Source organism: Mustelus asterias, unplaced genomic scaffold (assembly GCF_964213995.1).
Source record: "Mustelus asterias unplaced genomic scaffold, sMusAst1.hap1.1 HAP1_SCAFFOLD_983, whole genome shotgun sequence".
In the NCBI taxonomy this organism is placed as follows: Eukaryota; Metazoa; Chordata; class Chondrichthyes; order Carcharhiniformes; family Triakidae; genus Mustelus; species Mustelus asterias.
Window position 1 is genome coordinate 93,547 of NW_027590929.1, and position 24,705 is coordinate 118,251.

Sequence of the window (24,705 nt, forward strand, 5' to 3'; positions counted from 1 at the left end):
GTCCCAGTCTCTCCAGCCTCTCCTTATAACTCAAACCATCAAGTCCTGGTAGCATCCGAGTAAATCTTTTCTGCACTCTTTCTAGTTTAAGAATATACTTTCTGTAATGAGATGCCCACACGAGATCTAGTTGATCCAGTATGTGTAACATGAGATTCATTGGCTAACCACAACTACTAGTGTGAAACAGGTTCCTGAATGTGACCGAATCCACTGTCACTCCTGCTTTCATCAGGTCCAGGGCTCAACCAGCTTATTTCTGAATACGAGTTTACATAAACCTGGGTCTACCACGATAGGTACAACACGGGGTTAGATACAGAGTAAAGCTCCCTCTACACCGTCCCCATCAAACACTCCCAGGACAGGTACAGCACGGGGTTAGATACAGAGTAAAGCTCCCTCTACACTGTCCCCCAACAAACACTCGCAGGACAGGTACAGCACGGGGTTAGATACAGAGTAAAGCTCCCTCTACACTGTCCCCATCAAACACTCCCAGGACAGGTACAGCACGGGTTTAGATACAGGGTAAAGCTCCCTCTACATTGTCCTCCATCAAACACTCCCAGGACAGGTACAGCACGGGGTTAGATACAGAGTAAAGCTCCCTCTACACTGTCCCCCATCAAACACTCCCAGGACAGGTACAGCACGGGGTTAGATACAGAGTAAAGCTCCCTCTACACTGTCCCCCATCAAACACTCCCAGGACAGGTACAGCACGGGGTTAGATACAGAGTAAAGCTCCCTCTACACTGTCCCCCAACAAACACTCGCAGGACAGGTACAGCACGGGGTTAGATACAGAGTAAAGCTCCCTCTACACTGTCCCCATCAAACACTCCCAGGACAGGTACAGCACGGGTTTAGATACAGAGTAAAGCTCCCTCTACACTATCCCCCATCAAACACTCCCAGGACAGGTACAGCACGGGGTTAGATACAGAGTAAAGCCCCCTCTACACTATCCCCCATCAAACACTCCCAGGACAGGTACAGCACGGGGTTAGATACAGAGTAAAGCTCCCTCTACACTGTCCCCCATCAAACACTCCCAGGACAGGTACAGCACGGGGTTAGATACAGAATAAAGCTCCCTCTACACTTTCCCCCTTCAAACACTCCCAGGACAGGTACAGCACGGGATTAGATACAGAGTAAAGCTCCCTCTACACTATCCCCCATCAAACACTCCCAGGACAAGTACAGCACGGGGTTAGATACAGAGTAAAGCTCCCTCTACACTGTCCCCCATCTAACACTCCCAGGACAGGTACAGCACACGGTTCGATACAGAGTAAAACTGCCTCTATACTGTCCCATCAAACACTCCCAGGACAGGTACAGCATGGGGTTAGATACAGAGTAAAGCTCCCTCTACACTTTCCCCCATCAAACATTCCCAGGAGAGGTACAGCACGGGGTAGACACAGAGTAAAGCTCCCTCTGCACTGTCCCCATCAAACACTCCCAGGAGACGTACAGCACGGGGTTAGATACAGAGTAAAGCTCCCTCTACACTGTCCCCCATCAAACACTCCCAGGACAGGTACAGCACGGGGTTAGATACAGAGTAAAGCTCCCTCTACACTGTCCCCATCAAACACTCCCAGGACAGGTACAGCACGGGGTTAGATACAGAGTAAAGCTCCCTCTACACTGTCCCCATCAAACACTCCCAGGACAGGTACAGCACGGGGTTAGATACAGAGTAAAGCTCCCTCTACACTGTCCCCCATCAAACACTCCCAGGACAGGTCCAGCACGGGGTTAGATACAGAGTAAAGCTCCCTCTACACTGTCCCCATCAAACACTCCCAGGACAGGTACAGCACGGGGTTAGATACAGAGTAAAGCTCCCTTTACACTGTCCCCATCAAACACTCCCAGGACAGCTACAGCACGGGGTTAGATACAGAGTAAAGCTCCCTCTACACTGTCCCCCATCAAACACTCCCAGGAGAGGTACAGCACGGGGTTAGATACAGAGTAAAGCTCCCTCTACACTGTCCCCCATCAAACACTCCCAGGACAGGTACAGCACGGGGTTAGATACAGAGTAAAGCTCCCTCTACACTGTCCCCCATCAAACACTCCCAGGAGAGGTACTGACTCTGGATTGGACAGGACGGAAGAACAACAGAAAGTGCTGGAAAATCTCAGCAGGTCTGACGGCATCTGTGGAGACGGGGAATCGAACCAACGTTTCAAGTCGGGATGACCCTTCGTCAGAACAAAGAGAATCAGAAAGGTTTAATTCCGTGTGGGTGAGGCCGGGTGGTTTAACTGGACACTGGGAGTGTAACTGAGGGCACAGGAGGCTGAGAAAGGTGTCCATTTTAGTGATCAGAATGTGTGAATGGCAGAACAGAGGTACAGATGGTTCAGGCGGTTGACTTGAGAAGGGAGAGGGGGTGCGAGAAGGAGAGCGGGAAAGGAGAAGTGGAAATTGGAAGTATGGAAAGGTATCATAAAATCCCTGCAGTCCAGAAGGAGGCCATTCGTCCCATCGAGTCTGTGGACAAAGAAAGAACGTCTACAATAATTTAACAACAAGAATGGCAACAGTGGTTTTAAAATGGCTATTCTGTCTGAGAGTGAAGCACGCTGGGAATCTTGGTCAACCTATAGAAAGCACCCCGGACATTCTCTCATAGAATCATAGAAACCCTACAGTGCAGAAGGAGCCCAATCCATCACGCAAACCAGCCTCCCATCCATTGACTCTGTCTACACTTCCCGCTGCCTCGGAAAAAGCAGCCAGCATAATTAAGGACCCCCCCCCACGCACCCCGGACATTCTCTCTTCCACCTTCTTCCGTCGGGAAGAAGATACAAAAGTCTGAGGTCACGTACCGACCGACTCAAGAACAGCTTCTTCCCTGCTGCTGCTGTCAGACTTTTGAATGGACCGACCTCGCATTAAGTTGATCTTTCTCTACACCCTAGCTGTGACTGTAACACTACATTCTGCACCCTCTCCTTTCCTTCTCTATGAACGGTATGCTTTGTCTGTATAGTGCGCAAGAAGCAAAAGTTTTCACTCTATACTAAGACATGTGACAATAATAAATCAAAATCAAATCAGACCCTACACCCCTCCCTATCTCTGTAACCTCCTCCAGCCCCTACACCCCTCCCTATCTCTGTAACCTCCTCCAGCCCCCTACACCCCCTCCCTATCTCTGTAACCTCCTCCAGCCCCCTACACCCCCTCCCTATCTCTGTAACCTCCTCCAGCCCCCTACACCCCCTCCCTATCTCTGTAACCTCCTCCAGCCCCCTACAACACTCCCTATCTCTGTAACCTCCTCCAGCCACTACACCCCCTCCCTATCTCTGTAACCTCCTCCAGTCTCTACACCCCTCCCTATCTCTGTAACCTCCTCCAGCCCCTACACCCCTTCCTATCTCTGTACCCTCCTCCAGCCCCCTACAACACTCCCTATCTCTGTAACCTCCTCCAGTCTCTACACCCCTCCCTATCTCTGTAACCTCCTCCAGTCTCTACACCCCTTCCTATCTCTGTACCCTCCTCCAGCCCCCTACAACACTCCCTATCTCTGTAACCTCCTCCAGCCCCTACGCCCCTCTCTATCTCTGTAACCTCCCCCAGCCCCCTACACCCCTCTCTATCTCTGTAACCCCCTCCAGCCCCCTACACCCCTCCCTATCTCTGTAACCCCCTCCAGTCTCTGCACCGCTCCCTATCTCTCTTACCCTCTCCATCAGCCTACAATCCTCTCTATCTCTATACTCCTTATACACCTGTGACTGTGCGGCCAAATTCCCCTCCAACTCGATTTCCAAGTTTGCTGACGACACCACCGTAGTGGGTCGGATCTCAGACAGTGACGGGACAGAGAACAGGAATGAGATAGAGAATCTGGTGAACTGGTGCAGCAACAATAATCCCTCCCTCAATGTCAACAAAACGAAGGAGATTGTCATCGACTCCAGGAAGTGTAAAGGAGAACATGCCCCTGTCTACATCAACGGGGACGAAGGAGAAAGGATCGAGAGCTTCAGGTTTCTAGGTGTCCAGATCACCAACAACCTGTCCTGGTCCCCCCCATGCCGACACTATAGTTAAGAAAGCCCCACCAACGCCTCTACTTTCTCAGAAGACTAAGGAAATTTGGCATGTCAGCTACAACTCTCACCAACTTTTACAGATGCTCCATAGAAAGCATTCTTTCTGGGTGTATCACAGCTCGGTCTGGGGTTCCTGCTCTGCCCAAGACCGCAAGGATCTACAAAAGGGTCGTGAATGTAGCCCAATCCATCACGCAAACCAGCCTCCCATCCATTGACTCTGTCTACACTTCCCGCTGCCTCGGGGAAAAGCAGCCGGCATAATTAAGGACCCCCCCACACACCCCGGACATTCTCTCTTCCACCTTCTTCGGTCGGGGAAAAGATACAAAAGTCTGAGGTCACGTACCGACCGACTCAAGAACAGCTTCTTCCCTGCTGCTGCTGTCAGACTTTTGAATGGACCTACCCCGCATTAAGTTGATCTTTCTCTGCACCCTAGCTGTGACTGTAACACTGCATTCTACACCCTCTCCTTTCCTTCTCTATGAACGGTATGCTTTGTATAGCGCGCAAGAAACAATACTTTTCACTGTAAATACATGTAACAATAATAAATCAAATCAAAATCAAATCAAATAAAGCTGCATATCAAATCTGTGCCAATGACAATCCCACTCAGGCCCTATTCCCGTAACCCTAATTTACCCCGCTAACCCCCCCTGCCACTAAGGGGCAATTTTAGCATGGTCAATCCACCTAACCCGCACATCTTTGGAGTGTGGGAGGAAACCGGAGCACCCGGAGGAAACCCACGCAGACACGGGGAGAACGTGCAGACTCCCCACAGACAGTGACCCGAGGCCGGGGATCGATCCGGGTCCCTGGTGCTGTGAGGCAGCAGCGCTAACCCACTGTGCCACCATGCGAGAAAGTCATAGAGGTTTACAATATGGAAACAGGCCCTTCGGCCCAACTTGTCCATGCCGCCCTTTTTTTTTAAACCCCTAAGTTAGTCCCAATTGCCCCCGTTTGCCCCATATCCCTCTATACCCATCTTACCTGTGTAACTGTCTAAACGCTTTTTAAAAGACAAAATTGTACCCGCCTCTACTACTGCCAGGCGACACGGTGGCACAGTGGGTTAGCGCTGCTGCCTCACAGCGCCAGGGACCCGGGTTCGATTCCCCGCACGGTGGCACAGTGGGTTAGCGCTGCTGCCTCACAGCGCCAGGGACCCGGGTTCGATTCCCCGCACGGTGGCACAGTGGGTTAGCACTGCTACCTCACAGCGCCAGGGACCCGGGTTCGATTCCCCGCACGGTGACACAGTGGGTTAGCGCTGCTGCCTCACAGCGCCAGGGACCCGGGTTCGATTCCCGGCTCGGGTCACTGTCTGTGCGGAGTCTGCACGTTCTTCCCGTGTCTGCGTGGGTGTTTCCTCCGGGTGCTCCGGTTTCCTCCCACCGTCCAAAAGATGTGCGGGTTAGGTGACTTGGCCGTGATAAATTGTCCTTTAGTGTCAGGGGGACGAGCTGGGGTAAATGCTTGGGGTTGTGGGGGTAGGGCCAGGGTGGGATTATGGTCGGTGCAGACTCGATGGGCCGAATGGCCTCCTTCTGCACTGTCGGGATTCTACGATTCTATACCTCTGGCAGCTCGTTCCAGACACTCACCACCCTCTGTGTGAAACAATTGCCCCTCTGGACCCTTCTGTATCTCTCCCCTCTCACCTTAAACCTATGCCCTCTAGTTTTAGACTCCCCTACCTTTGGGAAAAGATATTGACTATCTAGCTGATCTGTGCCCCTCATTATTTTATGGACCTATCATAGTCATAGAGTATGGAAACAGGCCCTTCGGCCCAACTTGTCCATGCCACCCTTTTTTTTTTAAAACCCCCTAAGCTAGTCCCAATTGCCCGTGTTTGGCCCGTATCCCTCTATACCCATCTTAACCACGTAACTGGGTAAGTGAGAAAGAAGGCTGATTAAGATGGATGAACAAAGAACAAAGAACAATACAGCACAAGGACAGGCCCTTCGGCCCTCCAAGCCTGCACCGATCATGTGTTCCTAACGAGACCATCCGTTTGTATCCCTCTATTCCCAGTCTGTTCATATGGCTGTCTAGATAAGTCTTAAACGATCCCAGTGTGTCCGCCTCAATCACCTTGCTTGGCAGCGCATTCCAGGCCCCCACCACCCTCTGTGTAAAATACGTCCCCCTGACATCTGTGTTGGACCTTGCCTCCCCTCACCTTGAACCCGTGACCCCTTGTGTTCGTCACCTCCGACCTGGGAAAAAGCTTCCCACTGTTCACTCTATCTATGCCCGTCATAATTTTATACACCTCTATTAGGTCACCCTTCAACCTCCATCTTTCCAGGGAGAACAACCCCAGTTTACCCAATCTCTCCTCATAGCTAAGACCCTCCATACCAGGCAACATCCTGGTAAACCTTCTCTGTACTCTCTCCAAAGCCTCCACGTCCTTCTGGTAGTGCGGCGACCAGAACTGGACGCAGTATTCCAAATGTGGCCTAACCAGCGTTCTATACAGCTGCAACATCATATGCCAACTTTTATACTCTATGCCCCGTCCAATAAAGGCAAGCATACCATATGCCTTCTTCACCACCCTCTCCACCTGTGCTGCCACCTTTAAGGATCTGTGGACTTGTACACCCAGGTCCCTCTGTGTGTCTATACTTGTATAGCTCCCCCTGCATTAGATCTATCAAAATGCATCACTTCGCATTTATCTGGATTAAATTCCATCTGCCATTTCTCCGCCCAATGTTCCAGCCTATCTACATCCTGCTGTATTCTCTGACAATGTTCATCACTATCCGCAACTCCAGCAATCTTTGTGTCGTCCACAAACTGACTGATCACACCAGCTACATCTTCCTCCAAATCATTTATATATATCACAAACAGCAGAGGTCCCAGTACATAAGAACATAAGAAATAGGAGCAGGAGTAGGCCATCTAGCCCCTCGAGCCTGCCCCGCCATTCAATAAGATCATGGCTGATCTGACGTGGATCAGTACCACTTACCCGCCTGATCCCCATAACCCTTAATTCCCTTACCGATCAGGAATCCATCCATCCGCGCTTTAAACATATTCAGCGAGGTAGCCTCCACCACCTCAGTGGGCAGAGAATTCCAGAGATTCACCACCCTCTCGGAGAAGAAGTTCCTCCTCAACTCTGTCTTAAACCGACCCCCCTTTATTTTGAGGCTGTGTCCTCTAGTTTTAACTTCCTTACTAAGTGGAAAGAATCTCTCTGCCTCCACCCTATCCAGCCCCCGCATTATCTTATAAGTCTCCATAAGATCCCCCCTCATCCTTCTAAACTCCAACGAGTACAAACCCAATCTCCTCAGCCTCTCCTCATAATCCAAACCCCTCATCTCCGGTATCAACCTGGTGAACCTTCTCTGCACTCCCTCCAAGGCCAATATATCCTTCCTCATATAAGGGGACCAATACTGCACACAGTATTCCAGCTGCGGCCTCACCAATGCCCTGTACAGGTGCATCAAGACATCCCTGCTTTTATATTCTATCCCCCTCGCAATATAGGCCAACATCCCATTTGCCTTCTTGATCACCTGTTGTACCTGCAGACTGGGCTTTTGCGTCTCATGCACAAGGACCCCCAGGTCCCTTTGCATGGTAGCATGTTTTAATTTGTTTCCATTGAGATAGTAATCCCATTTGTTATTATTTCCTCCAAAGTGTATAACCTCGCATTTATCAACGTTATACTCCATTTGCCATATCCTCGCCCACTCACTCAGCCTGTCCAAATCTCTCTGCAGATCTTCTCCGTCCTCCACACGATTCACTTTTCCACTTATCTTTGTGTCGTCTGCAAACTTCGTTACCCTACACTCCGTCCCCTCCTCCAGATCATCTATATAAATGGTAAATAGTTGCGGCCCGAGTACCGATCCCTGCGTCACGCCACTAGTTACCTTCCTCCAACCGGAAAAACACCCATTTATTCCGACTCTTTGCTTCCTGTCGGATAGCCAGTCCCCAATCCACTTTAACACACTACCCCCAACTCCGTGTGCCCTAATCTTCTTCAGCAGCCTTTTATGGGGCACCTTATCAAACGCCTTTTGGAAATCCAAAAACACCGCATCCACCGGTTCTCCTCCATCAACCGCCCTAGTCACATCTTCATAAAAATGAAGCCCTGCGGAACACCACTAGTAAGAAGTTTAACAACACCAGGTTAAAGTCCAACAGGTTTATTTGGTAGCAAAAGCCACACAAGCTTTCGGAGCCCCAAGCCCCTTCTTCAGGTGAGTGGGAATTCTGTTCACAAACAGGACCTGAAGAAGGAGCTTAAGGCTCCGAAAGCTTGTGTGGCTTTTGCTACCAAATAAACCTGTTGGACTTTAACCTGGTGTTGTTAAACTTCTTACTGTGTTTACCCCAGTCCAACGCCGGCATCTCCACATCATGAACACCACTAGTCACAGACCTCCAATCAGAAAAAGACCCCTCCACTGCTACCCTCTGTCTTCTATGGCCAAGCCAGTTCTCCACCCATCGAGCTAGTTCATCTTTGATCCCATGGGATTTAACCTTTTGCACCAGCCTGCCATGAGGGACCTTGTCAAACGCTTTGCTAAAATCCATACAGACGACATCCACGGCCCTTCCCTCGTCAATCGTTTTTGTCACCTCCTCAAAGAACGCAACCAAATTTGTGAGGCATGACCTCCCTGGTACAAAACCATGCTGTCTATCGCTGATGAGATGAATGGGATGAAAGGAGGAAGGAGAACAAAATTAAATAAATGTAAATGGGGTGAAGGTGGAAGGGAGAGAGAGTTCGTGCTCGGAAGTTGTTGCACTCAATGCTCAGTCCAGAAGGCTGTAAAGTGGACCAGAAAATGCTGGAAAATCTCAGCAGGTCTGGCAGCAGTTGTTATTGATTTAATTTGATTTGCTTTTGTCACGTGTATTAACACACAGTGAAAAGTATTGTTTCTCGCGCGCTATACAGACAAAGCATACCGTTCATAGAGAAGGAAAGGAGAGAGTGCAGAATGTAGTGTTACAGTCAGAGCGAGTCATCGAGGGTTTACAGCATGGAAACAGGCCCTTCGGCCCAACTTGTCCATGCCGCCCTTTTTTTTTAAAACCCCATAGCTACTCCCAATTGCCCACATTTGGCCCATATCCCTCTATACCCATCTTACCCATGTAACTGTCTGAATGCTTTTTAAAAGACAAAATTGTACCCGCCTCTACTACTACCTCTGGCAGCTCGTTCCAGACACTCACCACCCTCTGTGTGAACAAAATTGCCCCTCTGGACACTTTTGTATCTCTCCCCTCTCACCTTAAACCTATGCCCTCTAGTTTTAGACTCCCCTACCTTTGGGAAAAGATATTGACTATCTAGCTGATCTGTGCCCCTCATTATTTTATAGACCTCTATAAGATCACCCCTCAGCCTCCTACGCTCCAGAGAAAATAGTCCCAGTCTATCCAGCCTCTCCTTATAACTCAATCCATCAAGTCCCGGTAGCATCCTAGTAAATCTTTTCCGCACTCTTTCTAGTTTAATAATATCCTTTCTATAATAGGGTGACCAGAACTGTACACAGTATTCCAAGTGTGGCCTTACCAATGTCTTGTACAACTTTAACAAGACATCCCAACTCGCTAGGGTGCAGAGAAAGATCAACTCAATATTTGATTTATTATTGTCACATGTATTGGGATACAGTGAAAAATATTGTTTCCTGCGCGCTATACAGACAAAGCATACCGTTCATAGAGAAGGAAAGGAGAGGGTGCAGAATGTAGTGTTACAGTCATAGCTAGGGTGTAGAGAAAGATCAACTTAATGCGAGGTCGGTCCATTCAAAAGTCTGACAGCAGCAGCAGGGAAGAAGCTGTTCTTGAGTCGGTCGGTACGTGACTTCAGACTTTTGTATCTTTTCCCCGACGGAAGAAGGTGGAAGAGAGAATGTCCGGGGTGCGTGGGGGTCCTTAATTATGCCGGCTGCTTTTCCCCGAGGCAGCGGGAAGTGTAGACAGAGTCAATGGATGGGAGGCTGGTTTGTGTGATGGATTGGGTTTCGTTCTGTATTCCGTGGGAGAGAGAATACAGCCAACGCTTCGGGTCTGGATGACCCTTCATCAGAGCTAAGAGCCAAGAACTAAGAGCTGTAAAATGCCCCTGACGAAGGGTCATCCAGACTCGAAACATTGGCTTTATTCTCCCTCCACAGATGCGGTCAGACTTGTTGGGATTTTCCAGCATTTTCTGTTTTTGTTTCAGATTCCAGCATCCACAGTATCGTGCTGAGGTTTTCCAGGACTTTCTGTTCTTATTTCAGATTCCAGCATCTGCAATATTTTGCTGAGATTCCCCAGCACTGATTTTCCAGCACTTTCTGTTTTTGTCTCCGATTCCAGCATCTGCGGTATTCTGCTGAGGTTTTCCAGCACTGTTTGGTTTTATCTCCAATTGCAGCATCTGCAGTATTGTGCTGAGGTTTTCCAGCAGTGTTGTTGTCTCCGATTGCAGCATCTGCAGTATTGTGCTGAGGTTTTCCAGCACTGTCTGTTTTTGTCTCCAATTGCAGCATCTGCAGTATTGTGCTGAGGTTTTCCAGCACTGTCTGTTTTTGTCTCACTCAACACTTGTCTCGTCAACTCAACACTCTGATCAAGACCTTTGATCCGGACCTTCAGAGCACCCTCCGTGCTCTCATCCCACGTACTCCCCGCGTTGGAGATCTCTACTGCCTCCCGAAGATACACAAGGCAAACACACCCGGCCGTCCCATCGTATCGGGCAATGGGACCCTGTGTGAGAACCTCTCCGGCTATGTCGAGGGCATCCTGAAACCCATTGTACAAAGAACCCCCAGCTTTTGTCGCGACACGACGGACTTCCTACAGAAACTCGGCACACATGGAGCAGTTGAACCAGGAGCGCTCCTCGTCACAATGGATGTCTCGGCACTCTACACCAGCATCCCCCATGACGATGGCATTGCTGCAACGGCCTCAGTGCTCAGCGCCAACAACTGCCAGTTTCCAGATGCAATTTTACATCTCATCCGCTTCATCCTGGACCACAATATCTTCACCTTCAACAACCAGTTCTTCATCCAGACACATGGAACAGCCATGGGGACCAAATTTGCACCTCAATATGCCAACATCTTCATGCACAGGTTCGAACAAGACTTCTTCACCGCACGGGACCTTCAACCGATGCTATACACTAGATACATCGATGACATTTTCTTCCTTTGGACTCATGGTGAACAATCACTGAAACAACTCTATGATGACATCAACAAGTTCCATCCCACCATCAGGCTCACCATAGACTACTCTCCGGAATCGGTTGCATTCTTGGACACACGCATCTCCATTAAGGACGGTCACCTCAGCACCTCACTGTACCGCAAGCCCACGGATAACCTCACGATGCTCCACTTCTCCAGCTTCCACCCGAAACACGTTAAAGAAGCCATCCCCTACGGACAAGCCCTCCGAATACACAGGATCTGCTCGGATGAGGAGGATCGCAACAGACACCTCCAGACGCTGAAAGATGCCCTCATAAGAACAGGATATGGCGCTAGACTCATTGATCAACAGTTCCAACGCGCCACAGCGAAAAACCGCACCGACCTCCTCAGAAGACAAACACGGGACACAGTGGACTTCGTTGTCCAGTACGTCCCCGGAGCGGAGAAGCTACGGCATCTCCTCCGGAGCCTTCAACATGTCATTGATGAAGACGAACATCTCGCCAAGGTCATCCCCACACCCCCACTTCTTGCCTTCAAACAACCGCACAACCTCAAACAGACCATTGTCCGCAGCAAACTACCCAGCCTTCAGGAGAACAGTGACCACGACACCACACAACCCTGCCACAGCAACCTCTGCAAGACGTGCCGGATCATCGACACAGATGCCATCATCTCACGTGAGAACACCATCCACCAGGTACACGGTACATACTCTTGCAACTCGGCCAACGTTGTCTACCTGATACGCTGCAAGAAAGGATGTCCCGAGGCATGGTACATTGGGGAAGCTATGCAGACGCTGCGACAACGGATGAATGAACACCGCTCGACAATCACCAGGCAAGACTGTTCTCTTCCTGTTGGGGAGCACTTCAGCGGTCACGGGCATTCGGCCTCTGATATTCGGGTAAGCGTTCTCCAAGGCGGCCTTCGCGACACACGACAGCGCAGAGTCGCTGAGCAGAAACTGATAGCCAAGTTCCGCACACATGAGGACGGCCTCAACCGGGATATTGGGTTCATGTCACACTATCTGTAACCCCCACGACTTGCGTGGACCTGCAGAGTTTCACTGGCTGTCTTGTCTGGAGACAATACACATCTTTTTAGCCTGTCTTGATGCTCTCTCCACTCCCATTGTTTTGTTTCTTAAAGACTTGATTAGTTGTAAGTATTCGCATTCCAACCATTATTCATGTAAATTGAGTCTGTGTCTTTATAAGCTCTGTTTGTGAACAGAATTCCCACTCACCTGAAGAAGGGGCTCCGAGCCTCGAAAGCTTGTGTGGCTTTTGCTACCAAATAAACCTGTTGGACTTTAACCTGGTGTTGTTAAACTTCTTACTGGGGAGGGGAGGTACAGAGCCGTCCAGGCCCCGCCCCCTCTCTGCTCCCATTGGTTGGAGGACCAGCGGGCAGTGTTGGTCCTCCAGGCCCCGCCCCCTCTCTGCTCCCATTGGTTGGAGGACCAGCGGGGCAGTGTCGGTCCTCCAGGCCCCGCCCCCTCGCTGCGGCTCCCGTCAATCAGGCGCGGGGTCACGTGTCGGGGCGGCACTGACGGTTGCGGCGGCTGCGGAGGCGGCGCGAGCGCGGCTTGGACTCGGCGCCTCAGGTGAATCTTCAGCCGCTTTCTTAACCTCCCGGAGCCGCGCCATTTCGGGACGATTCTCTTTCCCGAACAACAACTCCCGGCCCGATCTGAATCGCCGCTTTAATCCCCCCCCACCTTCATTTGTTCGGGAGGGACGGCGGGTCGGCCGTTAGCGCGCAGGCGCGGACCACGGCAGTCCTCATCGATGGGGGGGGGGGGAGGGGACGGGATGTCGATTATGAGGATCTGAGCATGCGCGGTGGCCAAACTGTTGATGAGAGGGGGGGAGCATGCGCAGTGGCCGGGCTGTTGCGAGGGGAGCGGAGCATGCGCGGTGGCCGGGCTTTTGAGGGGGGAGCATGCGCGGTCGCCGTGTTGATGAGATTGGGGCGGAGCATGCGCGGTAGCCGGGCTTATGCGAGGGCGGAGGAACATGCGCGGCGGTTGGCAGTGGCTTGGGGGGAGTGCACGCGATGTTGACGCATGCGCATCTGGTCTGTGGGTCAGCCGGCGTCGCGGGCCAGCTGGGGAGTGGCGCGTGCGCAGTTGGGGAGTGGGGGCGGGGCTACGGGGCCATTGTTGGAGCGCGAGGACTTACCTGGGCTGGGGGGCGGGGCTAATGGGCCACCTGGACAGAGCAGTGGGAGAAGTCCATTCAGCCCATCGACTCTGCTACCCCCCTCCCATTCAACCAGCACATAGTCTGATATAGAAGAGATCTATAGCACAGAAAGAGGCCATTCGGCCCATCGATAGATGCAGGGAGGATGTCGCCGATGGTGGGGGGAGTCCAGAACCAGGGGGTCACAGTCTGAGGATTCGGGGTAGACCATTTAGGACGGAGATGAGGAGACATTTCTTCACCCAGAGAGCGGTGAGCCTGTGGAATTCATTCCCACAGGAAGTAGTTGATGCCAAAACATTGAATGTATTCGAGAGGCGGCTGGATAGGGCACTGGGGGGCGAACGGGGTCAAAGGTTATGGGGTGACAGCAGGATTAGGCTATTGAGTTGGATGATCAGCCATGATGGTGATGAGTGGGGGAGCAGGCTCGAAGGGCCGAATGGCCTCCTCCTGCTTCCATCGTCTATGTGTCTGTGCCAGCCCCTCAAGCAGTAATCCATTCGAATCCCATTTGCTCCCTGACTACAGTACTCATCCAAACGGTTCTGAATTGTTGTGAGTCCCCCCTATACTATGTAGAGGATACTATTTTATTATTTATTAGTGTGACAGAAAGAAGTCTCACCACACCAGGTTAAAGTCCAACAGGTTTATTTGGAATCACGAGCTTTCGGAGCGCTGCTCCTTCATCCTCCTTCTCTCACTTCATAGAGGTTGACAGCATGGAAACAGGCCCTTCGGCCCAACTTGTCCATGCCGCCCTTTTTTTTTAAACCCCTAAGCGAGTCCCAATTGCCCGCGTTTGCCCCATATCCCTCTATACCCATCGTACCCATGTAACTGTCTAAATACTTTTTAAAAGACAAAATTGTACCCGCCTTCCCCCTCCTTTTGGGGAGCTGCCCCTCTTACTTTGTCCTGATTTAATTTGAGTTTGTTTATTTGGTTTGACCTTAAAATAGGCCACTACTGCCTCTGACAGCTTGTTCCAGACACTCTCCACCCTCTGTGTGAAAAAATTGTCCCTCTGGACACTTTTGTATCTCTCCCCTCTCAGCTTAAACCTATGCCCTCTAGTTTTAGGCTCCCCTACCTTTGGGAAAAGATATTGACTATCCAGCTGATCTGTGCCCCTCATTATTTTATAGACCTCTATAAGATCACCCCTCAGCCTCCAGCACTCCAGAGAAAAAAGTCCCAGTCTATCCAGCCTCTCCTTATAATTCACCTGATGAAGGAGCGGCACTCCAGAAGCTCGTGATTCGAAATAAACCTGTTGGACTTTAACCCGGTGTTGTCAGACTTCTTACTGTGCCCACCCCAGTCCAACGCCAGCAACTCCACATCATTGTTAGTGTCACAAGTAGAACATAGAACATAGAACATTACAGCGCAGAACAGGCCCTTCGGCCCACGATGTTGCACCGACCAGTTAAAAAAAAACTGTGACCCTCCAACCTAAACCAATTTCTTTTCGTCCATGAACCTATCTACGGATCTCTTAAACGCCCCCAAACTAGGCGCATTTACTACTGATGCTGGCAGGGCATTCCAATCCCTCACCACCCTCTGGGTAAAGAACCTACCCCTGACATCGGTTCTATAACTACCCCCCCTCAATTTAAAGCCATGCCCCCTCGTGCTGGATTTCTCCATCAGAGGAAAAAGGCTATCACTATCCACCCTATCTAAACCTCTAATCATCTTATATGTTTCAATAAGATCCCCTCTTAGCCGCCGCCTTTCCAGCGAAAACAATCCCAAATCCCTCAGCCTCTCCTCATAGGATCTCCCCTCCATACCAGGCAACATCCTGGTAAACCTCCTCTGCACCCTCTCCAAAGCCTCCACATCCTTCCTGTAATGTGGGGACCAGAACTGCACACAGTACTCCAAGTGCGGCCGCACCAGAGTTGTGTACAGTTGCAACATAACGCTACGACTCCTAAATTCAATCCCCCTACCAATAAACGCCAAGACACCATATGCCTTCTTAACAACCTTATCTACTTGATTCCCAACTTTCAGGGATCTATGCACACATACACCTAGATCCCTCTGCTCCTCCACACTATTCAAAGTCCTCCCGTTAGCCCTATACTCAACACATCTGTTATTCCTACCAAAGTGAATTACCTCACACTTCTCCGCATTAAACTCCATCCGCCACCTCTCGGCCCAACTTTGCAACCTGTCTAAGTCTTCCTGCAAACTACGACACCCTTCCTCACTGTCTACCACACCACCGACTTTGGTGTCATCAGCAAATTTGCTAATCCACCCAACTATACCCTCATCCAGATCATTAATAAATATTACAAACAGCAGTGGCCCCAAAACAGATCCCTGAGGTACACCACTTGTAACCGCACTCCATGATGAATATTTACTATCAACCACCACCCTCTGTTTCCTATCCGCTAGCCAATTCCTGATCCAATTTCCTAGATCACCCCCAATCCCATACATCTGCATTTTCTGCAGAAGCCTACCATGGTGAACCTTATCAAACGCCTTACTAAAATCCATATATACCACGTCCACTGCCTTGCCCCCATCCACCTCCTTGGTCACTTTCTCAAAAAACTCAATAAGGTTAGTAAGGCACGACCTACCTGCCACAAAAGTAGGCTTACATTAACACCGCAATGAAGTTACTGTGAAAATTCCCCAGTCACCACAGTCTGGCGCCTGTTCAGGTACACTGAGGGGGAATTTAGCACGGCCAATGCACCCTAACCCGCACGTCTTTTGGAGTGTGGGAGGAAACTGGAGCACCTGGAGGAAACCCATACAGATACGGGGAGAACGTGCAGACTCTGCACAGACAGTGACCCAAGCCGGGAATCGAACCCGGGTCCCTGGCACTGCGAGGGAGCAGTACTAACCCACTGTGCCACTACTGTAGTGTAGGCGGTATAAAACACTGGAATCCTCAACTCCACTGTTCATGATTTATGTTCAAGGACATAGAAACATAGAAGATAGGAGCAGGAGGAGGCCATTCGGCCCTTCGAGCCTGCCCCGCCATTCATCACCCTCATGGCTGATCATCCAACTCAATAGCCTAATCCTGCTTTCCCCCCATAACCTTTGACCCCGTTCGCCCCCCAGTGCCCTATCCAGCCGCCTCTTGAATACATTCAATGTTTTGGCATCAACTACTTCCTGTGGGAATGAATTCCACAGACTCACCGCTCTCTGGGTGAAGAAATGTCTCCTCAACTCCGTCCTAAATGGTCTACCCCGAATCCTCAGACTGTGAGCCCCTGGTTCTGGACTCCCCCCACCATCGGGAACATCCTCCCTGTATCTACCCTGTCTCGTCCCGTTACCAAACCCCGCCCCCAATCCCAAACCCCGCCCCCAATCCCCAAACCCCGCCCCCAATCCCCTGGTTCTGGACTCCCCCCACCATCGGGAACATCCTCCCTGTATCTACCCTGTCTCGTCCCGTTACCAAATCCCGCCCCCAATCCCCAAACCCCGCCCCCAATCCCCAAACCCCGCCCCCAATCCCCAAACCCCTGGTTCTGGACTCCCCCCACCATCGGGAACATCCTCCCTGCATCTACCCTGTCCAGTCCCGTTACCAAACCCCGCCCCTAATCCCCAATCCCCGCCCCCAACCCCCACCCCCAATCCCCAAACCCCGCCCCAAACCCCGCCCCCAATCCCCAAACCCTGCCCCCAATCCCCAAACCCCGCCCCCAATCCCCTGGTTCTGGACTCCCCCACCATCGGGAACATCCTCCCTGCATCTACCCTGTCTAGTCCTGTTAGAATTTGATAAGTCTCTGTGAGATTCCCCCCTCATTCGTCTGAACTCCAGGGAAAACAAACCGAACCAAGTCAATCTCTCCTCGTACATCAGTCCCGCCAACCCCGGGATCAGCCTGGGAAACCTTCGCTGCAACTCCCTCGAGAGCAAGAACATCCTTCCTCAGAAAAGGAGACCTAAACTGCACACAATACTCCAGGTGTGGCCTCACCAAGGAGCCTCCCAATTACCTCTGTGCTGCAACTTTATGCCATCTTCCTTAGTTTAAAAACAGCGAGATTCTGTTGCAGCTGTATAAGGTGCAGGTGAGGCCACACCTGGAGTTACTGTGTACAGTTTCGGTCTCCTTACTTGAGAAAGGATATACTGGCACTGGAGGGGGTGCAGAGGAGATTCACTAGGTTGATTCCAGAGTTGAGAGGGTTGGCTTATGAGGAGAGACTGAGTAGACTGGGGCTATACTCATTGGAATTCAGAAGAAGAGGAGAGATCTTGTGGAAACATCTAAGATTATGAAGGGAATAGATAAGATAGAAGCAGGGAAGTTGTTTCCACTGGTGGGTGAAACTAGAACTAGGGGGCATGGCCTCAAAATAAGGGGGAGCAGATTTAGGACTGAGTTGAGGAGGAACTTCTTCACACAAAGGGTTGTGAATCTGTGGAATTCCCGGCCCAGTTGAGGCTACCTCATTGAATGTTTTTAAGGCAAGGATAGATAGATTTTTGAACAGTGAAGGAATTAAGGGTTATGGGGAGCGGGCGGGTAAGTGGAGCTGAGTCCACAAAAAGATCAGCCATGATCTTATTGAATGGCGGAGCAGGCTCGAGGGGCCAGATGGCCCACTCCTGCTCCTAGTTCTTATGTTCTTATCCCCATCACCCTCGATTCCCTTACTGATTAAGAATCTGTCTATCTGAGATTTGAACATACTTGATGACCCAGCCCTCTGCAGTAAAGAATTCCACAGATTCACTCCCCCTCAGAGAAGAAATTCCTCTCCATCTCTGTTCAATGAGTGACCCCTCACCCCCCCCCCCCTTACTCTGAGATTACTCGTGAATGTAGCCCAGTCCATCACACAAACCAGCCTCCCATCCATTGACTCTGTCTACACTTCCCGCTGCCTCGGGGGAAAGCAGGCAGCATAATTAAGGACCCCCCCCACACACCCCGGACATTCTCTCTTCCACCTTCTTCCATCGGGAAAAAGATACAAAAGTCTGAGGTCACGTACCGACCGACTCAAGAACAGCTTCTTCCCTGCTGCTGCTGTCAGACTTTTGAATGGACCTACCTTGCACTAAGTTGATCTTTCTCTAGCTATAACTATAACACTACATTCTGTACTCTCTCCTTTCCTTCTCTATGAACGGTATGCTTTGTCTGTATAGCGCGCAAGAAACAATACTTTTCACTGTATCCCAATACATGTGACAATAATAAATCAAATCAAAACCCCCTCTGGTCCTGGTACCAACGTCTCAACACCTACCTGTTCAACCCCACCGAGAATCCAATCTGCCTCAATAAGATCACCTCTCGTTCTTCTAAACTCCAATGAGTGCATTCCACAACCTACTCAACTCTCCTCACAGGAACATCCCTCCCTACCTGGGATCGACCGAGTGAACCTTCTCTGGGCTATCTCCAATATCTGCCAGTATATCGAAAGGGTGGCACAGTGGTTAGCACTGCTGTCGCACATCGCCAGGGACCTGGGTCCAGTTCTGGCCTTGGGTATAAAGTTAATTGATTAGTGTCACATTACATTAACACTGCAATGAAGCCAATTTGAAAATCCCCGAGTCGCCACACTCCGGCGCCTGTTCGGGTTACACTGAGGGAGAATTTAGCACGGCCCAATGCACCGTCTTTCAGACTGTGGGAGGAAACCGGAGCACCCGGAGGAAACCCACGCAGATACTGGGGGGGGAGAACATGCAGACTCCGCACAGACAGTGACCCAAGCCGGGAATCGAACTGTGAGGCAGCAGCGCTAACCGACTGTGCCACCGTGCCGCCCTTGACTGGTGACTGTGGAGTCTGCACGTTCTCCCCCCGTGTCTGCGTGGGTTTCCTCCGGGTGCTCCAATTTCCTCCCACTGTCCAAAGATGTGCAGGTTAGGTGGATTGGCCGTGCTAAATTGCCCCTTAGTGTCCAAAGATGTGCAGGTTAGGTGGATTGGCCGTGCTAAATTGTCCCTTAGTGTCCAAAGATGTGCGGGTTAGGTGGATTGGCCATGCTAAATTGTCCCTTAGTGTCCAAAGATGTGCGGGTTAGGTGGATTGGCCATGCTAAATTGTCCCTTAGTGTCCACAGATGTGCAGGTTAGGTGGATCGGCCATGCTAAATTGTCCCTTAGTGTCCAAAGATGTGTAGGTTAGGTGAATTGGCCATGTTAAATTGTCCCTTAGTGTCCAAAGATGTGTAGGTTAGGTGGATTGGCCATGCTAAATTGCCCCTTAGTATCCAAAGATGTGCAGGTTACGTGGATTGGCCATGCTAAATTGTCCCTTAGTGTCCAAAGATGTGTAGGTTAGGTGGATTGGCCATGCTAAATTGTCCCTTAGTGTCCAAAGATGTGCAGGTTAGATGGATTGGCCATGCTAAATTGCCCCTTAGTGTCCAAAGATGTGTAGGTTAGGTGGATTGGCCATGCTAAATTGCCCCTTAGTGTCCAAAGATGTGTAGGTTAGGTGGATTGACCATGCTAAATTGTCCCTTAGTGTCCAAAGATGTGCAGGTTAGGTGGATTGGCCATGCTAAATTGCCCCTTAGTGTCCAAAGATGTGTAGGTTAGGTGAATTGGCCATGGTAAATTGTCCCTTCTGTCCAAAGATGTGCCGGTTAGGTGAATTAACCATGCTAAATTGCCCCTTAGTGTCCAAAGATGTGTAGGTTAGGTGGATTGGCCATTCTAAATTGCCCCTTAGTGTCCAAAGATGTGTAGGTTAGGTGGATTGGCCATTCTAAATTGCCCATTAGTGTCCAAAGATGGGTAGATTAGGTGGATTGGCCGTGCTAAATTGTCCCTTGGTGTCCAAAGATGTGTAGGTTAGGTGGATTGGCCATGCTAAATTGTCCCTTAGTGTCCAAAGATGTGTAGGTTAGGTGGATTGGCCATTCTAAATTGTCCCTTCATGTCCAAAGATGGGTAGATTAGGTGGATTGGCCATTCTAAATTGTCCCTTCATGTCCAAAGATGGGTAGATTAGGTGGATTGGCCATTCTAAATTGTCCCTTCATGTCCAAAGATGGGTAGATTAGGTGGATTGGCCGTGCTAAATTGTCCCTTGGTGTCCAAAGATGTGTAGGTTAGATGGATTGGCCATGCTAAATTGCCATTTGGTGTTCAAAGGTGTGCAGGTTAGGTGGACTGGCCATGCCAACTTGCCGCTTGGAGTCCAAAGGTGTGTAGGTTAGGTGGATTAGCCATGCTAAATTGCCCCTTAGTGTCCAAAGATGTGCAGTTCAGCTAGATTGGCCATGCTAAATTCTCCCTTAGTGTCCAAAGATGAGTAGTGGAGAGAGGGTTCTGCACAGGTTAAAGAGACGTGTATTGTCTCCAGGCAGGACTGTTAGTGAGATTTTACCAGCCCAGGCAGGTTGTGGGGGTCACCGATGGTGTGCCATGAACCCAAGCCCCAGTTATGGCCGTCCAGCACGCGGTTGCAGGCCGTTCTGCCCCTTGCATGCAACTTGTTTCCCCTCGCTGCCCGTCCCGCCTCTAACACTGCGGCGTTTTCCTTCCCGATCCCCCCCAGGCACGTGCGCGATGGAGGGAGCGCAGGAGACGGGAAGCGTGGAGCCGGAGGATTCGACAGAGCCGAGAGGAGGGAGCGCCGGCGGAGATCCGGGCCGAGGGAGAGGGGGCAAGGCCTACAGCTGCCCGGTGTGTGCCCGTAGCTTCACCCAGTCGTCCAACCTGTCGCGACACAAGAGGAGCCACGGCGCCGAGCGGCCCTGCCCCTGCCCGGTGTGTGGCAAGGGCTTCCTGTACCCGTCGCAGCTGAAGATTCACATGCTGGGCCACAGCGGCGAGAGGCCCCACTCCTGCCCCCGCTGCGGCAAGGCGTTTGCCCGCATGTCGGGGCTGCTGACCCACCAGTGGGTGCACACCGGCGAGCGGCCCTACACCTGCTCCGTCTGCGGCAACGGCTTCACCGACCCGTCCAGCCTCAGCGTGCACCAGCGGGGCCACACCGGCGAGCGGCCCTACATCTGCGCTGAGTGCGGCAAGGCCTTTGCCCACTCCTCCACGCTGCTGGCCCACCAGCGGGTGCACACCGGCGAGCGGCCCTACGTCTGCCCCGACTGCGGCAAGGGCTTCACCCAGTCCTCGGTGCTGGTGGCGCACCGGCGGCTGCACCGCGGCGAGCGGCCCTACGTCTGCGCCGACTGCGGGCGGGCCTTCACCCAGTCCTCCTCCCTGCTCACCCACCAGCGGGTGCACACGGACGAGCGCCCCTTTGCCTGCCCGCTCTGCGGCAAGCGCTTCCGCTGGCTCTGCAACCTGCGCACTCACCAGCGCACCCACACCGGCGAGCGCCCCTTCGCCTGCCCCGTCTGCGGCAAGCGCTTCGTGGACTCGGGCAACCTGCAGGCCCACCGGCGCACCCACACCGGCGCCAAGGACTTTGTCTGCACGGTCTGCGGCAAGGCCTTCATCCAGCAGGCGGCCCTGATGGTCCACCACCGGGTCCACACCGGCGAGCGGCCCTACGTCTGCGGCACCTGCGGCCGGGGCTTTGCCCTGTCCTCCACCCTGGCCATCCACCAGCGGGTCCACACCGGTGAGCGGCCCTTCGTCTGCCCCACCTGCGGCAAGGGCTTCTCACAGTCCTCCGCCCGCCTCAAGCACCAGCGGGTCCACGCTGGCGATGGGGGGACACAGGAGCCCGCCTCCTGACCCCCCTCCCCTCCTCCCCTCTCCCCATCTCCTCTCCCCATCACCCCTCCCCCTCTCCCCATCACCCCTCCCCCCTTCCCCATCTCCATTCGAATCCCCCCTCCCCCTTCTACATCTCCCCTCCCCTTCCCCATCTCCATTCGAATCCCCTCTCCCCTCCCCCTCTCCCCTTCCCCCCTCTCCCCTTCCCCATCTCCATTCGAATCCCCCCTCCCCTTCCCCATCTCCCCTCCCCCTCTCCCCTCCCCCTCTCCCCATCACCCCTTCCCCACCTCCATTTGAATCCCCCCTCTCCCCTCCCCCTCTCCTCTCCCCATCACCCCTCCCCTCCTCCCATCACCCCTTCCCCATCTCCATTTTAATCCCCCCTCTCCCCTCCCCCTCTCCCCATCACCCCTCCCCTCCTCCCATCACCCCTTCCCCATCTCCATTCGAATCCCCTCTCCCCATCACCCCTCCCCTCTCCCCATCACCCATCCCCTCTCCCCATCACCCCTTCCCCATCTCCATTCGAATCCCCCCTCTCCCCTCCCCTCCCCCTCTCCCCTCCCCCTCTCCCCTCCCCCTCTCCCCTCCCCCTCTCCCCATCACCCCTCCCCTCTCCCCATCACCCCTTCCCCATCTCCATTCGAATCCCCCCATCCCCTCTCCCCATCACCCCTCCCCCTCTCCCCATCACCCCTCCCCCTCTCCCCACCACCCCTCCCCCTCTCCCCGTCACCCCTCCCCATCTCCATTCGAATCCCCCCTCCCCCTTCCCCATCTCTCCTCCCTTTCTCCCTTTCCCCATCTCCATTCGAATCCCTCCCCGACCCCTCATCCATCCCAATCTCTACATTCCCACTCACCCACTGAGGACACCCGGGACCAGACGGCACGGCGGCACAGTGGGTTAGCACTGCTGCCTCGGACCGCCGGCGACCAGGCTTCGATTCCAGCCTCGGGTCACTCACTGTCTGTGTGGAGTCTGCACGTTCTCCCTCCCCTCCCCCAGCCGCCCCGTGTCTGCGTGGGTTTCCTCCGGGTGCTCCGGATTCTCCCCACACTCCAAACATCTGCAGGTGAGGTGGATTGGCCATGCTAAATTGTCCATTAGTGTCCAAAGATGTGTAGGTTAGGTGGATTGGCCATGCTAAATTGTCCATTAGTGTCCAAAGATGTGCGGGTTAGGTGGATTGGCCATGCTAAATTGTCCATTAGTGTTCAAAGATGTGCAGGTTAGGGTGGATTGGCCATGCTAAATTGCCCCTCAGTGTCCAAAGATGTGTAGGTTAGGTGGATTGGCCATGCTAAATTGTCCCTTAGTGTCCAAAGATGTGTAGGTTAGGTGGATTGGCCATGCTAAATTGTCCATTAGTGTCCAAAGATGTGCGGGTTAGGTGGATTGGCCATGCTAAATTGTCCATTAGTGTTCAAAGATGTGTAGGTTGGGTGGATTGGCCATGCTAAATTGCCCCTTAGTGTCCAAAGATGTGTAAGTTAGGGGAATTGGCCATGCTATATTGCCCCTTAGTGTCAGGGGGATTAGCTAATGTTAGTGTGTGAGGTTACGGGGATAGGGTGGGATTGCTGTTGGTGCAGACGTAATGGGCCGAATGGCCTCCTCCTGCACTGTAGGGATTCTATGAATCATTCTCCTGAATCTCCTCTACGCTCTCTCTCCAATGGTTTCACATCCTCTCTCGAGTACGGCCCCCAGAACTGGAGACAGTTTCCAGAGGAGGCCTAACAAACGGGGCGGCACGGTGGCGCAGTTGTTAGCACTGCTGCCTCACAGCGTCAGGGAGCCGGGTATCGATTCCCGGCTTGGGTCGCTGTCCGTGTGGAGTTTGCACGTTCTCCCCGTGTCTGAGTGGGTTTCCTCCGGGTGCTCCGGTTTCCTCCCACAGTCCGAAGGATAGATTGGAATAGAGTTTTATAGAACAGTGCCAAAGGGGCAATTTAGCACGGCCAATCCGCCTAACCAGCACGTCTTTCGAACAGTGGGAGGAAACCGGAGCACCTGGAGGAAACCCACGCAGACACGGGGAGAACGTGCAGACTCCCCACAGACAGTGACCCGAGCCGGGGATCGAACCCGGGTCCCTGGCGCTGTGAGGCAGCAGCGCTAACCACTGTGCTACCGTTGGTCAGAAACATAACGGAATCTTTTACTGCAACATGCCGTCTGGGAATCATAGAATACCTACGTTGTAGAAAGGCCATTCGGCCCATTGGGTCTGCACCAACAACAATCCCATCCAGGCCCTATCCCCGTAACCCCAGGTATTTACCCTGCTGATTCCTCTGACACGGGCAATTTAGCATGGCCAATCCACCTAACCCGCACATCTTTGGACACTAAGGGACAATTTAGCATGGCCAATCCACCTAGCCCGCACATCTTTGGACACTAAGGGACAATTTAGCATGGCCAATCCACCTAACCCGCACATCTTTGGAC

General features: G+C 52.2%; 1 protein-coding gene across 1 annotated transcript in view; it reads left to right on the forward strand.

Moving 5' to 3' along the window:
- Positions 1–22,391, forward strand: part of LOC144487699 (uncharacterized) — a 35,243-nt gene extending 12,852 nt beyond the window's left edge. Inside the window, exons 3-4 of the mRNA XM_078205781.1 lie at positions 12,821–12,966; positions 21,118–22,391. Of these exons, the coding sequence (XP_078061907.1) occupies positions 12,821–12,966; positions 21,118–22,262 (1,291 nt within the window). The 3' untranslated portion in view covers positions 22,263–22,391. The remainder of the gene's footprint in view (positions 1–12,820; positions 12,967–21,117) is intronic.
- Positions 22,392–24,705: the final 2,314 nt, after the last annotated feature.